The 21608-nt window shown below is 39.2% G+C and overlaps 1 protein-coding gene and 1 pseudogene across 1 annotated transcript in view; both read right to left on the reverse strand.

The window, feature by feature from the left end:
- The window catches only part of LOC115429922 (zinc finger protein OZF-like), a 33641-nt gene extending 18454 nt beyond the window's left edge, over positions 1–15187 (reverse strand). The window contains exons 1-3 of the mRNA XM_030149756.1: positions 14800–15187; positions 9317–9490; positions 7351–8369 (exon numbers count right to left, since the gene is read on the reverse strand). Of these exons, the coding sequence (XP_030005616.1) occupies positions 7351–8369; positions 9317–9490; positions 14800–14815 (1209 nt within the window). The 5' untranslated portion in view covers positions 14816–15187. The remainder of the gene's footprint in view (positions 1–7350; positions 8370–9316; positions 9491–14799) is intronic.
- A 3396-nt stretch (positions 15188–18583) lies between these two features.
- Positions 18584–21608, reverse strand: part of LOC115429925 (phospholipid-transporting ATPase IC-like) — a 34030-nt pseudogene continuing 31005 nt past the window's right edge.

Here is a 21608-nt window from a genome sequence, read left to right on the forward strand (position 1 = left end):
GTCCGGCCCATGGGATGAATTTGTGAAATGCAGAAATGACACTGAAGAAATTAACAGTCAATGGAGTTCGAATCATTTTAGGTCAATTCAATCTAAAGTGGGTCAGACCAGTACAATACTATCAGAATAACCTAGAAATAATGAAAAAGACAGTTTTCCTCTTTGTTTTAGTGTAAGAACAAAAAAAGAAAAATTACACACAAATATTTACATTTACAGACTGGCCTTTTACAAAAAATGTGACTAACCTGAAATGTCTAAAGAGAAGTATGTGAGATTTGACCAGTATTCTATCTGTTACTAAATGTTCTGTGTGTTTGTAGATCCACTGTGATCTGTACGTTGTGATGCACATGTAGAAATGATAAACTGAGGAAGAATATTGTTAACATTGTGTTTATTTTTCTTAAGAAATTTCAGGTTGTTCATATTTGTTCATGTTATGTTCAAGTACAGTTCGTACACTGTAAGCCCAGACTTTGTATTCACTAAAAGGCTTTAATTCCAATGGACTTAAATGATTTCAGTTGTATTCCACTACCATAAAATGTTCAGTATATTCTACTAATTTGTAGACGGAGTCGAAAGTACGAAACAGTTTCAGCTGAATGGATTTAAATCACTCAGTTTTAGTCCTGACTACACTTCTTATCTGTGCAGTGCATTGTGGGTATTGGTCATATGATTGTAAAAGTGTTGTTTATCTGTGCAGGGTTCAGTGGGTTGTGCTGTTAGTGTTCATTTGGACTGAATGTGTGTGTGTCAGTGTTTATTGGCCTTTTTGTTTGTTTTTGTATTTCTGTACAGCTGCACCAGGAGTCAGAGCCACAGGAACAACTATGGCTTTACTGTTCAGATACGTCTGTGTTTAGTACAGTGTGAAACTTCAAACCTTACCAAATTAAAAGCACTTCCTCTTCTGGCAAATGACGCTGAACTAACTTCCTGCCTAACTTCAACCCACACAACAACATATGAAGTTGAATAATTAAACGGAGCCATTCGTTGAGCATAAAAGTTTAATTTAAATCAACTAGGAATTGAGTCCAATGAACTGATGACATTAAATTAATGATTTTACAAACCATCTGACACTGCAACAAATTTTAAGTTAAATTCACTTGGCATTTAGTGTGTTGTACTAAAAATAGTAATTTCATTCAAATCAAGCATTTCAGTTTAATACACTCAAGCAAGGTTCGAGTAGTTTTGGATTTTTCATTCTAGTTTAGTTTTATTTAGTTTAGTTTAGTTTTTCTCTAATTACCTCCACCAGGAGGTGTTGTGATCACTTTGCTTTGTGTGTTTGTGTGCGTGCATGTGTGTTTGTTTGTTAGCAAGGTAACTCAAAAAGTTATGGACAGATTTTCATGAAAATTTCATGAAATGTTGATACTGGCACAAGGAAGAACTGATGATATTTTGGTGGTGATCTGGGGTGGGGCATGGGGGGGCCCACTGATCAGCCTTGGTGGAGGTCTGCGCTCTCCGAGTGCTTTTCTAGAAAAGACAGCGCAGACCTCCTGATCAGTGGGCCCCCCCATGCCCCACCCCCGATCACCACCAAAATTTCATCAGTTCTTCCTTGTGCCAGTATCAACATTTCATGAAAATTTCATGAAAATCCGTCCATAACTTTTTGAGTTATCTTGCGAACAATCAAACAAACAAACACCGCGGTGGTGGAGGGGTGGGGGGGTGTAGATTGCTTTTCTTGTTCAGTTCGTTTTAATTCGTTTTTAGAGCAGGTTTGATAGTTTTAATTAGTTTTCTTTTTTTTCTAAATGCTTAGTTTTAGTTTAGGTTTAGTATTCATTTTAGTTCAGTGGTCTCTTTTCTCTTCTTCTCTGTCGTCGTATTCAAATCAATCCCAGACAGGACTCTGCTGCTTTAGTCTCCATGTTTCCAGGTAGAGTGGGGACCAGAAGACGACTGGAAACCACAAGTGAACACAAGTGACGGACCGTCAGATGTCGTATGGTGACACTAACTAAAATTGCTTGAGCGAAGTAAATCGATTTAATTTAAACCCGACATTGACAAAAACAAAAACGAAGGGAATTTTATTCCAAATTTTCATCCGTTTTAGTTAGTTTTATAAGCACACAGTACAGTTTCAGTTAGTTATGTTTTTTTTTTTAATTATAGTTTTTATTTATTTCAGTTAACGAAAATGTTTTTCAATTCTAGTTTTTGTCATTTCGTTAGTTTTTGTTAACGTTAATAACCTTACACTCAAGTTTTCATTACTTACATTTTTTAAGGCAGCTGGTTTACTCAGATTTTTTAAGTAAACTCAACTTATCCGGTCTTACAGTGTAGATGTAAACGTTTACTTTTTTCACTCAAAAACACAGAGAAAACTTGGGAGTTGACATTATTCATCAGTTCTTATCCTATTATTTATATTCTTTTACTGGTCCGGCCCACTTTATACCATGTGAGGCTGAATGTGGAACTGAACTAAAATGACTTTGACAGCCCTGTTGTCGGAAAAGCCCAGACTGCAGTCAGACCCACTCACTTATCTGTTCTGCACTTCATCTAAAAACAGGCTCCATATAAATGCATATTTTTTAATTTTTCCTGTTTGTTATCAGTGTTTACAGTCAGCTGTTCGTAGCTGACTATTTTCATCATTTCCTTCATCCATTCACTTAAAGCTCCAGTAATAGTGGTTCTCCAGTTTCCTCAGTTCTATTCTGCATTTCCTGTTTGTCTCTCTTTCTTTTTTTTTTTCCATCATTTCCTGTTTTCTGTCCTGTCGGTTCGACGGAGGCGGGCTCTAATAGATCTGATTTTTTTTTTTTTTATATAACATTAATCCAACAAATACTGAGGGTTAAAAACACACATGTGAGTCAATTCAATCCAGTTATTAGAGGAAAAATTACATGTAAGTGAGTATTTTGAAGTTTTTTATTCATGTTTCTGCTGCTGCTTCTGTGACGTTTTGTCTTTTTTATTTTTATTTTTTTTTTTATAAACGTCTGCTTTACTTTCCTCAATATTCAACATTTACAGATTCACACTTTTTACATCTGAAGTCATCATTACTTCTATGCTGGAAATGACTTTATAAGCTTTACTTTAATGTTCTGGTTTTATTTCTAAATAAGAAAAGAGTCACTAATAATAAAACTGACATGTTCAAAGGAGAATGAATACAGATGAACATAGAAATGTACAGAGTAAATAGAACAGAATGGACTCAAAGCAGAGAATGTTCAGAGTCAGAGTTCTGGATTTGGCGTCTTTTCTGTGTTGTTTCCTTTTTGGACGTGAAAATAAACCACAAATTGTCGTAGGTCAAATTAAAATGTGACTTCTTTTCCTCTTTTTTGACTCTGAGCTTTAAATGGTTTTGAAATTACTGTGTTGGATGAAGATGAAGGAATATTCAGGAACAGATGAAAAGTTCTGAGGTTATAGAGTCAAAGCAAGAGTCCTGCAGTGACACCCAGAGGATGGATACGGTACTGCAGTGTATAGAGGAGGAAGAGGAGGAGGAGGAGGAGGAGGAGGAGGAGGAAGAGGAGGAAGAGGAGCTTAAAACCACCTGTGAAGTCTGATGGATCTGGAAAACTTAAAGTAAGAAACCATAAAAAGATAAAAAATAAATAAATAAATAAATAAATAAGGAACAGTGACTGAAGGGAAGGTTTGAGAACCTGTCAGGATCTAAGAACAGGATTACAGGTTTGAATCTGATAAATACATTTACTTTAGTGCAGTTCAGTCAGTTTGGTTCAGTAGTGTCACTGTTCCATTTAATAACAAGACTGTTTCTACTGTTAAAATAAATGATGTATGATCAATAATAGAACTGTTTCTACTGTGTCCAAATGAATTCTATCTAATCATTAAAGAGGTAAACGTGTCCACAGACCATTCAGTTTAATCTGTCTTCAGTAAATATGATGAAACAACTTCTACAACTTCATTTGAACCCATATATAGTAAATAAATTAAACTACCTCCAGTCCTTTAAGTTCACTCACATATTTACAGTTATTTGGTTCAAAAAACACGGGTTTCACTAAATGAAAGCATTTGAATTCAGTGGAAATCCTTTCATAGTTTTATTCTGTTCATCCAAAAGATTATTTTTTTGACTGCACCCCCCCTCACCCCCTGTTTTTGCTCATGTTGTTGCTTATTTTATTCTTTTACATTATTTTATGTAAATGTTTTGCTTATTTTTTTTCCCCCCACATTATTTTTTTTTGGGGGGGGGGGGTTTGACTAAATTAACCAGGTTTGATTGAACACATCAGCTGTTTCTAATAGTTTGCGCTGTTTCTTGTCATGGGGGTCAAAGGTCAATGTTAACCTTTACAACACATTTAGTTGTTTTTGGTTTTTTTTTGCAGATTTACTGTATTTTCTTGTTGCATCCGAAGAAAAGAAAATGAAAAATAAACATGTCTGAACATTTCACCCTGAAAAAACACAGATTAAGGTGGAATTAGATCATGGAACATAAAGAATGAACCAGTGACGTCCGATGGAAATGACAAATGATCGAAGCAGAACCTTCAAATGATCGTATTTTCAGTCAAATGATCGTACACATACTTGATTTGCCGTCGTTCAGGACCATGTGCTTCAGTCAAACACAACCCCAGAACATGTATAATATAGTTTATAATGCAGTTGAACAGCAGTGTGGGAACGGCGCCCCCATCTGTGGAGGAGGAGGAACCACTGAACAGAACATCAGAACATCAGACCCACTGAACCATCGACTGAAACATCATCATCAAGGTCCTGGATCATCAATATTTCAGACTGAATGTGTTTAAACATTAGAATAAACATCAGTCTGTCCACTTCAACCACTGAAACAGCTGGGAATTAAAGAACCTGCTGAAGAAAGAGTTGGACGGTTTGATTCCACAGTGGACCAAAGGGCAGTACAGAAGAAGAAATAAAACCAGAATAAAAGAATAAAATACAGAATAGACTAAAAGACACCAGTGTTTTATACTCTCCTGTTTACTGTACGGTGTACATCGTATGTCACTCATGCTCCACCGTGCGTTGATTGGCTGTAAAGAAGCACATGAGACAAAGGTCAACAGCAGACCCAGTGGAGGACATGTCCTGTTTGTGTCTGATAACACACATGTGTTGAAGGGCTCCAGTTATCGTCCATCAGACGTGTCCAGTCCTGGTCCTCCAGATCTATCGTCCATCAGGTTTCAGATGTTCTCTGATGCTCTTCTGCAGAGCTGGAGGATCATTTGGATCAGGTGATGGAAGAGGGAAACATCTAAAACATGGAGGACATCAGATCTGGAGGACCAGGACTGGACACCCCTGTCCTACATTATAGTTGTTTTGCTATGTGCACCATTACTGTTCTGAAATGGACAGTTTATTCTGATGTGAAATGCTTCTGCAGAACGGACAGTCTATCCTTGATATGAACAGAAATGTAGTGTTTTGTGCTCAGTCTGATATGTGAGGATTCTTGAGTTACTGATGGAATCTGACAGGAGTTTAAGGGAGGTGAAGGATGGGGTGGGGTGGGGTGGGGGGTATACATTTAACTTCATCCCACTCCTTTTCAAATGGTTTACTTCCTTCTTATAGAATTCTTTTGTTGTTTGATTTTATTGCAATATTCGAAACAAACAAACAGACGGTGAAATAGTCAAACAAATATGATTATTATTGTACATGTGGAAACTCTAGTGCTAACCCTTGTAAATGTAGAGGAAAGACCGAACACAAATACAGATAAAAAACAGATGTAAAGGTGTGTTTGATATAAACCAGTGTTTCTCAGACTGTGGGGTGGGCCCCCTAGGGGGAGCGCGAAGGCTTGCTGGGGGGGGCATAGGATCACTCCAGGGTGTTTTTCTTTTTTTTCAGGTTACAACATGTAGCAGGTGGAACTAATGTTTTAGTGTTGGGGCACCCTGGACTCATTTTAGGGACGTACAACAAAGACATCTACTGCCGTGGTGATCTGTCACTAGACTAGACACAGAGTTTAGGTTTGGAGAACGGACAAGGACTGGACTGGAAAAGACAAATGTGCAAAGTTTGTGTTTTTGCACAGTTTGTACAGTTTGCACTTTAATGTTCTGAGATGTGAGATGCAACGTAAACGGGCTCATTGACCCACTGATATTGTTAAAATGTTTGTTACCAAAATTTGTTTGTTGTTCTAAAAAAAGGAACTGTATCGTCATAGCTGTAGATAATTGCACATTTCCTATTTTTATTTGGAAAAATATTGTCTCAGGGAACAGTCTTATTGAGTTTATTTATATTGTTCACACAAAAATCTACGTTACGTTTTAATTTGCACAACAAATAATTGAAGGAAAAGCTAAAAGTATTGTTACAGTACTGATGTTTGTTTCAGTAAAAGTTAGAAGTGCACCACTGTTACAGTGTTGTTGGGGTTGAGGGGGGACTAGAGATTTTTCGTCCTCCAAAGGGGGTCTGACAGAGGAAGACTGAGAACCACTGATATAAACCAACACTTTATAATGAATTCAGTGGCTAAAGCAGCAGCTCATCATCCTAAATAAACTCCTTCTGTCATTCGTTGAACATCACAGCAGCTTCATTGTGTGGTTTCTATTCCACCAGTTCCTGTTAACAGTCCATTAAAGCCACACTCAGCCTCAGACGGACAAACACTGGTCGGTACGCAGGCTTTGAACGCCTCCTAGTGGCCATTCTGGGTACTGCCGATTAGAGTTCTACTCCATCTGGTCTCAGTTTATGACAAAGAGGTTTTTATTTCAAGACTGGTCCAGATCAGAACTGCAGGGACAGAAACAGAGCCTGGACTGGGTCCATGTACTGGACATTTATCCTCAAAGACAAAGACTGAGACGAAAAAACACTTAATAAAAAAAAGAGCCCAGAGGTAATTAACAGCACATGCTTCTATGTTTGAAAAAGTTTTACAAAATAATATATAAACTACAGTATACAATGAAATTATAGTAAGAATGTGGACAGAAGCAAAACATAAATGAAACAAATATGAAATAGATGCTTCTTGTTTTCCCATGGGCTATGGGTGGTCCTATTTTGGATCTGGATCTCCTGGTTCAGGTCGGTCTGGACCTGAGTTCATGGTTTTGCCAGTTTTTCGGAGCGTCCCCTGAACTGTTCTGGGTCTTTTGTGAATCTTCATATGTTTCTGGACGTGACTCTTTTGGCTAAAACGTTTGTGACAAACCGAACAGCCGAACGGTTTCTCTCCGGTGTGAACTCTGCTGTGACTGTCTAAGTGGGACTTTTGAGCAAATATTTTCCCACAAACTGAACAACCAAACTGTTTCTCTCCGGTGTGAGTGGCCATGTGTGTCTTAAAATTACTTTTAATACTAAAGTGTTTTGACAGACTACACAACTGTACGGTTTCTCTCCCGTGTGGACTCTCGTGTGTCTGTTTAGGTTTGACTTCCGTGTAAACGCTGCGCCACATTCTGAACAGCTGAAGGTTTTCTCTCCCGTGTGCGTCGCCATGTGCGTCCTGAAACTGCTGTTGTGTCGAAAACGCCTCTGACAAACCGAACACGTGAAGGGTTTGTCTCCTGTGTGGACTCTCATGTGAATGTTTAAACTGGACTTGAGGGTAAAGCCTGAACCGCAGTCTGAACAGTAAAAGGGTTTCTCTCCTGTGTGACTTCTCATGTGATTGTCTAAGTTGGACTTCTGTGTAAAACCAGCGCCGCAGTGGGAGCAGCTGAAGGGTTTCTCTCCGCTGTGAATTCTCAGATGTCTCTTCAAATCTGACCTCTTTCCAAAAGCGTGACCGCACTCGGAGCACTCATGTGGTTTGGTTTGACCTTCCGTGTCATTATTCCTGACGTTACCGCATTCGTTGGTGCTGTCTGTCATGTGACGTGTTGAGTTTTTCTTTTGAGACGATGTTGTAGCTCGTGCAGAAGAACCAAATGTTCTGTGTGGCGTAGCGTCTGCGTACGCCTCCAAAGAACTCTGCAACTCATCCAAAGTTTTTCTACTCTTGGACTTGGAGAATGGACGTCCTGAGTCTGAGTCTGGGTCAGATCTGCTGTTTAAGTCCCTCATGTGGACTGGGTTCACGTCTGGTTCTGGTCCTCCATGGTCCTCCTGGTTCTCCTCAGGTTTTGTTTGAAGGACTTGTGAGGACTGAGGTTTCTCGTCATCTTCGCTCTTCATGGGGACGGGAGTGGGCGTGAACGTGGTGAGCGCCGCCTCCTCTGGTCCTCCGCTGGTCCACACCTCCTTCTGTTCCTCCTTAATGAGGCCTGGTTCTGGGTCCTCCTGGTCCAGACCTGGTCCCCAGTCCTCCTGCTCAGTGGGAATCTCTTCTTTAACCACCGACAGCTGGATGACGTCTGCAGAACACTCTGAAACAAACACACTGTGGTCATTTACAGTTCCAAACAGATTTAAGGGGGTTTATTCTCACTTTTTATCTCTGTCCTACATCGTTCAGTACAATTACATCGACATTTACAATTAAGCAAATTCGATGATGGCGTCATTTAGCAACTTTTCAAAGGGACAATAGACACTTTCACTACTGAGGAGTTGGAAACAGTGGTCAACTTTTGCTGCATTTCCACTACATGGAACTGGGTTGACTCTGCTCGACTCTGGTACCAGGTCCTATTCCAGATCATTTCCATTACAGGATACTACCGACTTTACAGTACCTGGTCGTCATAGTGATCCGGCGTGTTACTTCTGTGTCATCTGCTCAGAGTTGCTGATAAACTCGCTTGTTGCATGTTGTCTCATTAAGCTCATGCTGAATTTTTCCATCTGAACCTCGTGGACAAACCATGGTGTAGTTTTACAGACTGTCCTCATGTGGATTCACCTACCGACAGATTTACTGTCAACTTCTGCATCTGTTTTTGTAAAAGGGCGGGGCACAGAGACAACTCTGACCAATCAGTGGTCTGCAGTGTTTACACATCACCCTTTAGTATCTGGTCCCCAGTCTGGGAACCTCAGTGGAGGTGATACCAAAAAACTAGTACCGGGTACCAGATTCCAGGTCCTTTTTTGTAATGGAAATGCAAAAAGGCCGAGTCGAGTCAAGTCGAGTCGAGCTGGTACCTCGTAGTGGAAACGCGGCATTTGTGTCTAAATCCACTGACTCTGAGTTAATGTTTCAAAAACACTTAAAGAAATATAAATGTCTGCATCTGCACTATCAAACATCTACAAGAACCAAGAAAGTGAAATCCGGCCTCAGTCATTCCGTCTTTACAGTCACAGACCACCATCTTTTCATCCAAAAACACTATATTTCCCACAATGCACCCTGTCCTTTGAAGCTGCTTACCTGGAACTGGGATCAGCTCCATCAGACCTTCCTGATTGGTCCACAGCTCCTCTTTAATGTGGGCCAGTTCTGGGTCCTCCTGGTCCAGATGGGGGTTCTGGTCCTCCTGGTCCAGTCTGGGGTTCTGGTTCTCATTGGGTTCCTCTTGTTTAACCACCACCCAATGCTGGACGCCTGCACGACACAGCGCAACGCTAACGACAAACATTCAGTCGTGTACGAGCGTCTCGACGGTTTTAAAGCAAAAACATCAACAAGGTTTAAATTTATCGCAAACACCTGAACATGTGACCATCGGACTTTATCCAGAAAACCTGAACCCTAAATAAACAGAACTGGTATTTACCAAAATCATACTCAGTGGTAAAATATTACCCCCCTGCCCCCCAAAGGGGAGGAAAGGGGTATTGTGTTTGGTTTGTTTACACTTTAGCTGTGAAACTATTGGTTGAATTCAGACCAGCCTGGGTTTAGAGATTACCACCGACCCACAACAGATGAGATTACATTTTAGGAAAAGTAGGTCAAAGTTCAAAATTTTGTTCTTTTTTTTTTTCCATTTAAATATGACAAAAATTTCAAATGTATATAAAAACATTGTGTGTGAATTTACTTCAAATGTATATAGAAGCAATTTTTATACATCACTCCAACATAAAGTTAGGGCATGTGTATTTTTTCACATTTTGGGAAAATTTTTTAAAATTCTTTTTTTTTTTTTCCCCGACCATTTCCCAAACATTGTGGTAAAGTACAGTCCAGTACCAGTCCAATAAAAGCTCCAAAAATTGGTCATTTCTAATCAACTCATTCTTGAAACTTATTTTAATAAATGAATGCCATTGAGGAACTGATGAAACTTGCTGAGTTCAAATGTTCAGCTCTGGAGGTGAAGGTTCAAGTCTGTGTACTTGAAATTAGATCAAATAAATAATATCAAAACAGAAAAAAAGCCATGAAAAAATTCCGTGCATTTATTTTTTCAACTTCATGAACATTATCACAACATAAGGATAAAAATAACAACAGGGGTTCTGCTGTCAATAGTGATGTAGAGATAGAAAACTAGATCGAGCATAATTTTTTTACCAGAACATCATAAACATGTTCAGATTTCACACAGCTCAGAGTTCAAATGGATTATTATTAGTGCTGTCAAAGAGAACTCAGATGAAAGTGATCATAAACGGTAACTCCATGAACTCCATCTGCAGCAGAAGGACTGTGAACGTCTGCTCTGACACATTTGTCCAAGTAGAGTTAACGTTAATGCACAAAAAAACCAGGACGGAACAGTCGACCCACAGGAAGTATTAGACACACTCTAAAGGAAGGAGTTTAATATTCACCGAAGCACTTCCACCTTAAAATACCACCTTAACACCAAGGTTCGAATAGTTTTGGATTTTTCATTAAAAAAAAGTCAAAACTAAATAAAACTAAACTAGAATGAAAAATCCAAAACTATTAGAACCTTGATTTATACAGATTTATTAAAAAAGAAAACTGTAAATATTCCATGTCCGTCAGTCTTCAGAGCCGTTGCTGTGACACTGGTCTACCGAACCCAGGTCCAGTGGTTCCGATCCTCCTTCAGATGGTTCTCCACCTTCACTGGAGTCCAGCTGTGTTGAATTAAAATGCCTGGACTGGATTATTAAAGGTCCACACCTTCTATAGAAGACCTTCCAGCTCATAGTGCATGTCAGAGCCAATGAGAACCAGGAGGTCCAAGGAACCGCCCCCCCAGAGCCCACAGACAGAACTGTGGACAGGCCTGGATCTGGACCAGGGTACAGGAGAACGTCTGCTGGACTGAAGGTTCCTCAGAGCACAGTGGTCTCCAGAATCCCTCAGTGGAAGAGGTTTGGGTCCACCAGAACTCTGCCCAGAGCTGGACATCCACCAAACTGAGGAACGGGGGGAGAAGAGCCTGGGTGAGAGAGGTCCAGAAGAACCCAAATGTCCAGAAGAACGCAAAGGTCCAGAAGAACCCAAAGGTCCAGAAGAACGCAAAGGTCCAGAAGAACCCAAAGGTCCAGAGGAACCCAAAGGTCCAGAAGAACCCAAAGGTCCAGAAGAACCCAAAGGTCCAGAGGAACCAAAGATCACTGTGGCTGAGCTCCACAGATGCAGTGAGTTATGCCCCATACGTGGGTCTGTGTGTCACTCTGTGGGTGTGTCCTTTTTTTCTGTGTGAGAGTGGCTAATGTGTTTCAGTTGCGGAGCCAGATCCTGCACCGTGATTGGACCAACCAGCCGGAGGCGGACCAATAAAGACTGAGGAGCTGGGCCGGACCAGGGTCGCCGTTTCCTCCAGTCCCAACCCCGCCTTCAGCCTGTCGTGTGTTCTCGGCCTCAGCAGTAGGGGTGGGCTGCCGTCTCTTTTGTCTGTTTTCTGCTGTTTTTCTAAGGAAGGTTAGCCTCTGTATTTTGGTTTCTTTTCTTTGTAGGTCAGCTTCGATTCTTGTGTTGGAAAGTTTTGTTTGTTGTTTTGGCCAGAGCCCACCCTGAAGTGTCAGTTGCCTTTTGTCCAGTTTTCATTATCTGTATTACACACTGTCGTCAGTAAATCACTTTTCTTGTTAACATGCACAACCCACGTCCGGGGTTTTCTCTTTGTGACTTTGGAGTGAGGAACGGCGTCCACACTTTTCATGTTGCGTCCTAGGGTCCCCTAGCCGGGGCGTAACAAGTGGGAAGATGGGAGAAGGTTGGAGACAGTCCACCATCACTGCTTTTCTATGAACACAGACTCTGTGTCCAGTGGATCCGTACTCATTCACTCCCACGTCTTCACTCTACTGGTGTTAAACACGTGTCCACAGCTGCTCTGGACAGACGGACAGATGGACAGACGGACAGACGGACAGACCACCACCAAACAGTCAAACTCCGGTGTGAGGAGGAGCACTGGATGAAAGGGGGGTGGAGTGTACTGCCCAAGGACACAACAGCACATGACTAGGAGACAGTGGGATTAGAACCACCAACCCCTCGGTTATTGGAAGTCCTGCTGTACCTCCTGAGCCCCAAACAGAGTCTGGACTCCACATCAGCTTCTCCTCTAATGTTTTTCTGAACTCAGCAGCTCTGCACTCGTACACCTGAGCTGCACATGTTCTCTGTCGCTTCATCTGGGCTCGAAGCCTGGAGCGTTCCCGCCGTTTTTCCCGTTGTTCTTCTGTCTCATTTGCACGAGTCTCCTTCATTTTCATCCGTGAATACTCCTTTCTCTTCTTGGTCTGTTCTTCGGTCTCTGCAGCTTTGTACTCTTTATCTCTAAGTCTAGAACGTTCTCTTCTCTGTTTGCTCTGTTCTTCGGTCTCAGCTGCTCTAGTTTCCTTCATTTTCCACCTTGAATACTCCCTCCTCCTCTTGGTCTGTTCTTCTGTTTCAGCTGCTCGGAACTCTCTCATCCTACTTCTAGACTGCTCCTGCCTCCGTTTCACTTCTTCTTCTGTTTCAGCTTTTCTCTTCTGGGCCATCAGTCTGCGACTCATTAGTCTTCTCTGGTTGGAACTCCTGGTGCGTGACTTCGGCATTTTGGCAGTTTTGTACAACTGAAACAACACAAAAGCTTTCTTAAAGTAATCTCAATGTTTACACTTTTTTTGGTTCAAATGCTGACATCACCATACGTTCATGTATACAGAGTATATAGATATGCTTATATCAGGAGACTAGGGCTGTGTACTAGTAAGAATCTGGCAATACGATACAAATCACAATAGTAGGATCACGTGATGATATATCATGATACTGTTGAAAGGCAATTCTTGTTTATTTCTTTCTTAAAATAATTATTTCCTGGAAGAATTAAATTACTACAGAAATCTGCACAAATACTAAACACATTTTTATTTGATCCCAACAGGATCTAATGCTACATCACCAAAAGTTCCTGTGTTCAAACTGAAATTCTGTTTTACAGACATTACAGTTTCAGATCCTGTTCAAATGTTCAGATTCTATTAGTTCACAACTAACATCAGAACAGGATATTAGTTCAATCCCAAAAAAGGAACTACCATCTGCCTCTCAGACAGTAAAAAGTGCTTTTAGGATGATTCAAATAACCATTATTTAATAAAACAGTATTAAATAATAATAATAAATAAGATATAAATAACTAAGAAAACCAAAAAACCAAAATAAACCTCCACCATATCTGATTTTGAATAAATACCTAAAAATATAGATACAGTACTTTTTAATATCGATACAGTATTGTGAAATGAAATATTGCGATATATTGCAGAACCGATATTTTCTAACACCCCTACAGGAGACACGCCCACATACGATGACATCAGCACCCGCGCACACATGATGACATCAGTTGGATCAATTCCAAAATAAGCTACAATATGTGTGAGGGGCGAGGTTTGTTGTGCCTGGAACCACTTGTTATTGTATTCACATTAGATCTGTCCAAATTAACTCGTTAATTCAGTTGAATCCATCCTCCTGATGAATGTGACTGTAAATGTGAACTCCATGAACCATCTACAGCAGAATGACGGTGAACGTCTGCTCAATAATCATCGTATGACATTTTCAGATTGTTATATCTATAATAATAAACTACCAATTTATTATTACTTATTATTTTGCCACTTGTCTCCACTAGTATTTTTACCCTGATTATTGAATTTTATAAATACACACACACACACACACACACACACACACACACACAGAGTGTATATTATAATATCATGCCATAATAAGTTACCTACTATTATTATTATTACTACTTTGCCACTTCTTTCTGCAAGTACTTTCTCATGAGCAATTGTGTTTTTTTCACTAGTGTTTTTTTACAGTTATGTTACTGTATTGTTTTTTTTCTTGTGGTATTTCTTGTGTATATATTCAGTGTTTGTACTAATATTGGAACTTCAATTTCCTGAGGGCTCTGCCCAAAGGATCAATGAAGTTCTATTTAATCTACTCAGATCTAACTAGTGTGTTTTAAAGAGTCTTGAGCCTCTCGGGGTCCAGGACCAGGTCCAGGACCAGGTCCAGGTCCAGGTCTTAATACTGGACTTCATGCTTTTACTGTTACTCATCCACTGTTTGGTTACATGTCCATTTCCTGCTGCTTCTGCCAAACTGTGGGTTCACAGTGGATGCTGATCAAGTGCAGATGGAAATGAGTTTAAAGCTAAAAAAACAAAACAAATCAATGATAAAAACAAGTGGTACCAGGCACAACAAACCCCAGCCCTCGCGCGTATTTCGCCCATTGTGAGTAAATAAGAGATTTTTAAAAAATCATTTAAAAAAAATTCCTCTGACCTGCCTTTCCCTAAATGTAACCACATCTGTTCTGAGTCAGTGCTAAATCTGTAAACCCAGTCTGGTCTGAATTCAACCAACAGTTCTGCTGCTAAACTGTAAACAAACAAACAAACAAAGAAACCGAACCAACAAAACAATAGCACAAAACAATGGGGGGGGGGGGTGAACAAACAGACCTGCTCTGTGTAACATCACTTTTCCAAATGGTGTCCAGTACTTTCTGTTTTCCTTCTTCTTCGTAAAAGTCGGGGTTCGTTCTCTGTGTTTAGCCTGTTAGCAGACGGCTAAACTCACAACTAACCGGCTAAACTCACAGCTAACCGGCTAAACTCACAGCTAACCGGCTAAACTCACAGCTAACCGGCTAAACTCACAGCTAACCGGCTAACTGCTTCTATGGGACTCACTGAAAACGAGCATGTGACGCAGGACGTAAGGGCGGGGCTCTACGTCCTGCGTCACACACATCGCGTACACACTGCGCGTTCTCGTGGACTGCCTCTGTACAAAGTAGTCTACTGTTTACAGTCTGTGGGGAAAACTTCTTCTTCTTCTTCTTCTTCTTCTTCTTCTTCTTCTTCTTCTTCTTCTTCTTCTTCTTCTTCTTCTTCTTCTCTCATATAAATGGCAGATCATAACCAACATCCACAGGTGTATACCGCCACCTACTGTAGCGGAGTGTGTAATATCAGAGTAAAGTACATCAGGTTACAATCTACATAATAATAATAATAATAATAATAATAATAATAATAATAATAATAATAATAATAATAATAATGATAATAATAATAATAATAATAATATAATATAAAATAATACTAACTAAATATTGGGGTAAAGCTATATATAACATCAGTATCAACATAATACTACATCCATTAGAATTTAACTCTTATATTAGTCCTGTTTCTCTGAGGAAAATGCATCAGTCTTATAACACTCTCCCATTTGATCATTTTGACCTAATTTTCCTTTCAAACTCCATCTCTGCTCTAACTTATATATCCTATCACGTACAGTAATTCCTCCCTCATTGCATTATACTTTTTACATTTCATTATATGCTCTACATTTTTTACATTACACTTCTTCTTCTTCTTCTATACAGTTATAGTTTCTTTGCTGTCATCCTCTGGAGAACATTATACAGTGTCATTGTTCGTACCTGAACATCTGTGGATCCTCGATGCTGTTATATTACCCACAACCCTTTGCAAGTCTTCAATGAATTGAAACGACCCAATGAAAACCATAAATAATGAATGAACTCACAGCAATTTGATCACAATCAGTGACCGAAAAAAAAAAAAAAAGAATATACACAAGGTTGATAAGTGCCTGTGTTATTGTAACCAGAATATCAACAACAGAACTACATTCAACTGACATTATAGGCTTGAATTATCTGACATTTTAAAGTTTTTGTGAACCAGAGAACTACATAATTTCAATTCATTGTTCATTCTATTCTACAGTTTAATACACAAAATTGACACACATGTACATTTTAGATTTGTTCTCACTGATTATGTTTCAGACACAAACAATCCTGTTGAATTATAATGAATAATAATAATTTAAAAAATTAAATAAGTCTGAATCTCATCATCATAATCATATCATAATAACAACAAACTTTACTATTTAAGTGTAAAAAAAGGAAAATTACATGAAATCTTCACATTACAAAACTATTCTTTCACAAAAGATATGAATAAACCTGAACTGTCTTCATATAAATCAGTGTAACTGGACCAACATTCTGTCTGTTTTTAAATGTTGTGTGTATTTGTAGATCTACTGTATCTGTACGTTAGAATGAACATGTGGAAATGATAAATGGAGGCAGAATATTGGTCAAATTACACTTAAGAAATATCAGTTTGTTCTTGATTGTTGTTTGTGAGAGTTGGTAGATGTAAGTATTTAACACTCAAAGTAAAGTTTATATTTGTCATTATTGACAGGTTATTCTGTTATTGTACTGGTTCTGATCCACTTTAGATCATATTGGTCTGAATGTGGAACCTGAAATAAAAGAGTTTTAACATCATTGACTGTTAATATCGTCAGTGTGATTTTTGCATTGTACAAATTCAGCCCATGGGAGGGATTCTAAAGATAATTTGTTAATGTAAACATTTTGATAAAGTAATTTTGGATTGACTGTAATAATTTTCAACCACAAACTAACCATCTTCACAACTGAGGAAGAAAAAATTACCATTAAACTTTAAGGAAATATTGATGTTTTTATGTCAATTTTAGATTTAGATTTAATTTATTGGTCCCCGTGGGGAAATTCATCTTCACTGACTGAAACATTACAGGAGAAAAAAAAAAAAAAAAAAATCATCATAAACAGGACAGCTGTGGGCATGAGATGTCCCAATATTTATGTCCATATAGTTTATAGTTTACACCAATCAAGGTTATTATCGTTAATGAAAACTAACGAAATGAAAAAAACTAGAACTGAATTTTTTTCCCCCCTTAACTGAAATAAATAAAAACTATAATTAAAAGAAAAAACGATGGCTGAAACTGTATTGTGAACATACGAAACTAAAACATATAAAAATTCTGGCTAAAATTCCCTTCATTTTCACCTTTGTCAACATCGGATTGATATGAAATTGATTTATTTTGCTCCGGCAATTTCAGCTAGCAGCACTTCAAGGTCCGTCACTTCTCATCACTGGTTAGAGTCGTCTTCTCATCCGAACTCGACCTGGAAACATGAATAAAGTTGGGAGAAGGCAGCAGAGTCCTGTCTGGGATTTATTTGAATATGATGCAGAAGAAGAGAAAAGATACAAAAAAACTAAAACTAAGCATTTAGAAAAAAAAAACAAAACAAAAACTAGCAAACCTGCACTAAAACTAATTAAAACTAACAGAATAAAAGAAAAAAAAGTCTAAACTCAATAAAAACTAACTAGAATGAAAAATCCAAAACTATTATAACCTTGACACAAATAATACAACAAATGAACACTCGTAGGTTACATGTGCCTTTGGCTTTTTATTAACAAGCAGATAATAAAATACCATGATATGACAGAAGCTTCCTCTCTCAGTAATAAACCACATCGTCTGCATACAGTAACACTACGGTGACCACAACAGTCACAGATCAGGTTGGATTTGGCTTCACACCGTTCGCTGGATACGATAACGTCAATAATGGAACTGAAAAGTTTCTTTGGGTTTGTTGTAACAAGAAACAAACACCAAAAGAAATCCTGATTAATATTTGTTGAATTAATGATAAAGAGCCGACACTCGTTAGTTCTAATTTAACGACAGTCAAAAAATAAACATTGAGAGAAGAAAAAACATACAGCCTCGTAACAGATTTAATGGACGAAACGAAAAGAACTTGTTTAAATTAGTGATTAAACACCCGTCTGTAAGGTCACTTAAGACATCTGGATAAAGAAAATAATCACAATTTATTTTTAAGTTAAGACACTTTGTAACATCCAACCACCTTGCATAGTCCGACATATTAACATGACATCATATTTCATAAGAAAAATATTAAAAAGGAGGCGCTTTGACATGTGAAAATATAAGCCTGTTTGGAGAAAAAAAGGGATTAAACGGTATGAAGTGTGATTTCAAGTATTCCATAAATATCAGGCTAAAACTGGAGACGTGTCGAGCGCTCAGTTACGCAGAAACGTGGCTGAAGGAACTAAAAATACGGCTTTTCACTTTAAAATCCTGAGTTTAACAACATTAGCAGTCACACAGTCGCATGACAGGAAACCCCGGCGGCGGCGGTTGCGTCTTCGGTGAGCTTTAACAGTCTGTGCGGGGACGATGGATGGGCGGGGCTTCGTTTGACGTCCCCTACCTCCCATCGGGGCGGAGCAGTAGCCGAGTCTCGGAGCGCTCCATTGGTCCACATCCTCTATGGTCAACGTCGTATTTACAGCCGACAGTCTCGGCTCAGTCTGGCTCCGCCCCCAGCCTCCCGCCCATCAATGTTCTCCGCCTCAGTCTGAGGAACCTCCCGGATGCTGTCCTGGGGTCCTCCCCGGGTCGGAGGGCGTCGCCGGATGCTGCGACCGATGCGATGAGGTCGGCGTAGCCACGGGAGTGCGAGAAGGCGTAGGCGGAGCGGCGGGAGCGCGGCCGCGCTGGAACGCCGGCGCCCTCTTCTCTCCTCCTCCTCCAGCTCCAGCTCGTACTTCTCCTGTTCCTCTGGACCTGACGGAACAAAAAACCAGGTCCGGTTTTTATTGGTTCATTGAACCCTTTAAAGACGATGTGTTTCCGGCGCCACATTGTTCATCCACTGTCATTTAACGACCGTAACCACGGAAACCGTCATCTGTGATCTGAGGTTGGGGTCTTTCTATTGGTCTAGAACACATGAGGGTAGAGGTCTGCATTGGCTGAGGGGGCGGGGTGGAAGTGGGCGGGGCTTAGAGCAGCAGAGTGCAGTTGGTGAGAGAGACATGGAAGATTTTTTATGACTTTTATCAGCGTTTCAGTGAATTCATGTCAGTGATTGAATATAATAATGACGGTGCAGTTCTGGAGTGTTCTACTAGTGGGAATGGACGGGTTTTTGTTGAGTTTCAGTGTTTTTTCCACTGTTTTATCGAGATTCTTCCAGTTTCTATAGTTCATCGATCAATTTTTTCCACATTTTGTTAATGTCTTTGGGTTTTGTTCATTTTTTTCATTATTTTACAAATTTTTGTTCAGTTTGTACACGTTTTCATTTTTTTTTTACTAAATTTATTCATTTTTGTTAATTTTTTTCATTATTTTACCCAAATTTTGTTCAGTTTTGGAGATTTTTTTCATCATTTTACTAAATTTTTGTGCAGTTTGCTAATTTTTTCATTATTTACTCAATTTTTATTTAATTTTGCTAATTTTTTCATTATTTTACCTAATTTTGGGAAGTTTTTTCTCATTTTTTTCATTATTTTACTCAATTTTTGTTCAGCTTTGTACATTTTTCCATTATTTAACAAAATTTTTGTGCAGTTTTGTGCATTTTGTCCATTATTTTACTAATTTTTGTTCAAATTTGTTAATTTTTTAATCATTTTACACAATTTTTATTCAGTTTTGCTCATTTTTTTCATTATTTTACTCAATTTTTGTGCAGTTGATCTGAGGTTGAGTTCTTTCTATTGGTCTCGAACACATGAGGGTCGAGGTCTGCATTGGCTGAGGGGGCGGGGTGGAATGGGTGGGGCTTACAGCAGCAGAGTGCAGTCCAGTGAGAGAGACATGGAAGATTTTTATGACCTTTTATCAGTGTTTTAGTGGTGAATTCATGTAAATAATTGTATATAATAGTCCTAGAGCTGTTTGGAATGTTCTACTAATTGTTTTGTTATGTTTTTGTTACATTTTGACTTTGTTTTTGGGAATACAAACGGTAACATTACTGAGTTTGATTCATTGATTGGGTAGGAAGTATTCATAAAACCTAATTTTCCCAGGTGTACCTGAACATAGCTCAAGTCCAGGATGGATGAAACACCAGCTGACCAACTGGACACTTGGTCACTGCACTTCACCCATAATACACTCAGCCCTAGCATTAGCCTTTAGGCCATCAGGAGGCGCCGCTGAGGACTGGTTGGACTCACCTTGTCTCCGACTGAAGGCCAGATGGTTTTATGGAGGAACTTGATGCAGATGACGGGCAGGAGGCTGATGCCCACGGTCAGGATGATGGTCAACCACAGGTAGGCTGTCGCAGAAGCGTTGGACGCCACCACTACAAACACGACCTCACAATCAGAGTGACGAAGGGCTACGGTGGACCGGGTTCAACAGCAGATCCACTTCAACACAATCTGAGGTTTCTGTGGGACTGACCGGTGAAGGTGAACTGGGAAGTGAAGATGACGTGGATCCCAGCGCTGTGGATGTCAAACATGATGCCAAAGTAGATGGCGATGCTCCCAAAACCGCAAAGCAGTTGACGAAGGTCCAGTAGGACGTGTCCAGAGAGATCTGAGGGACCAGAGGTTTTAGACCGGTTCACAACAAAAGCTGCCCTCGCAACATCAGGAAATACTTCAACCGTAGATCAGACTGAACATGAACACTGTCACTAGGGCTGAGTATCGGCAAGAATCTGGTGATATGAGACAGATCACAATACTACGATACAATATCACGATATATCATGATACTGTTAAAAGACAATTTTTGTTTGTTACCTTTATTAAAATAATTTCTTGGAAGAACTGAATTACACCAGAAATCTGCACAAATACTAAACACATTTTTATTTGATCCCAACAGGATCTAATGTTCTATCACAAAATGTTCCTGTGTTCAAACTGAAATTCTGTTTTACAGACATTACAGTTTCAGATCCTGTTCAAATGTTCAGATTGTATAAGTTCAGAACTAACATCAGAACAGGATTTGAGTTCAATCCAAACAAAGGAACGAACATCTGCCTCTCCTACAGTAAAAAGTGCTTTTTGGATGCTTCAAAGAATCCACTATTTAATAAAACAGTGTTAAATAAAAAATAAGACATAAATAATTAAAAAAAACAAAACACTAAAATAAACCTACACAATATCTGCATTTGAATAAATACCTAAAAATATTGATACAGTACTTTTTAATATTGATGCAGTATTGTGAAATGAAATATCACAATATACTGCAGAACTGATATTTTTTATAACCGCTATTTTTACCTGAAGAAAGATGTGAGTATGTCAATAAAAGCTGTTATTTATCTGGATTCATTAGAAACTAGCCTGTGTTTACCTGGACTTTCTTCTTGGTGGTTCTTCTGGGTTCAATTGGACCACTTTAGCTCTTTTGAAAACATTTCGTCTCAACAGACTTCCTCAGTTCTGATAGAACGTCCAATAGAAATAGTCCAGTTCTATAGAACTGAAGACGTGTCTTGGATGAGAGACGAAACGTTTTCAAAAGAGCTAAACTGGTCCAGTTTAACCCAGAAGAACCACCGAGA

Source organism: Sphaeramia orbicularis, chromosome 12 (assembly GCF_902148855.1).
Source record: "Sphaeramia orbicularis chromosome 12, fSphaOr1.1, whole genome shotgun sequence".
Classification (NCBI taxonomy): Eukaryota; Metazoa; Chordata; class Actinopteri; order Kurtiformes; family Apogonidae; genus Sphaeramia; species Sphaeramia orbicularis.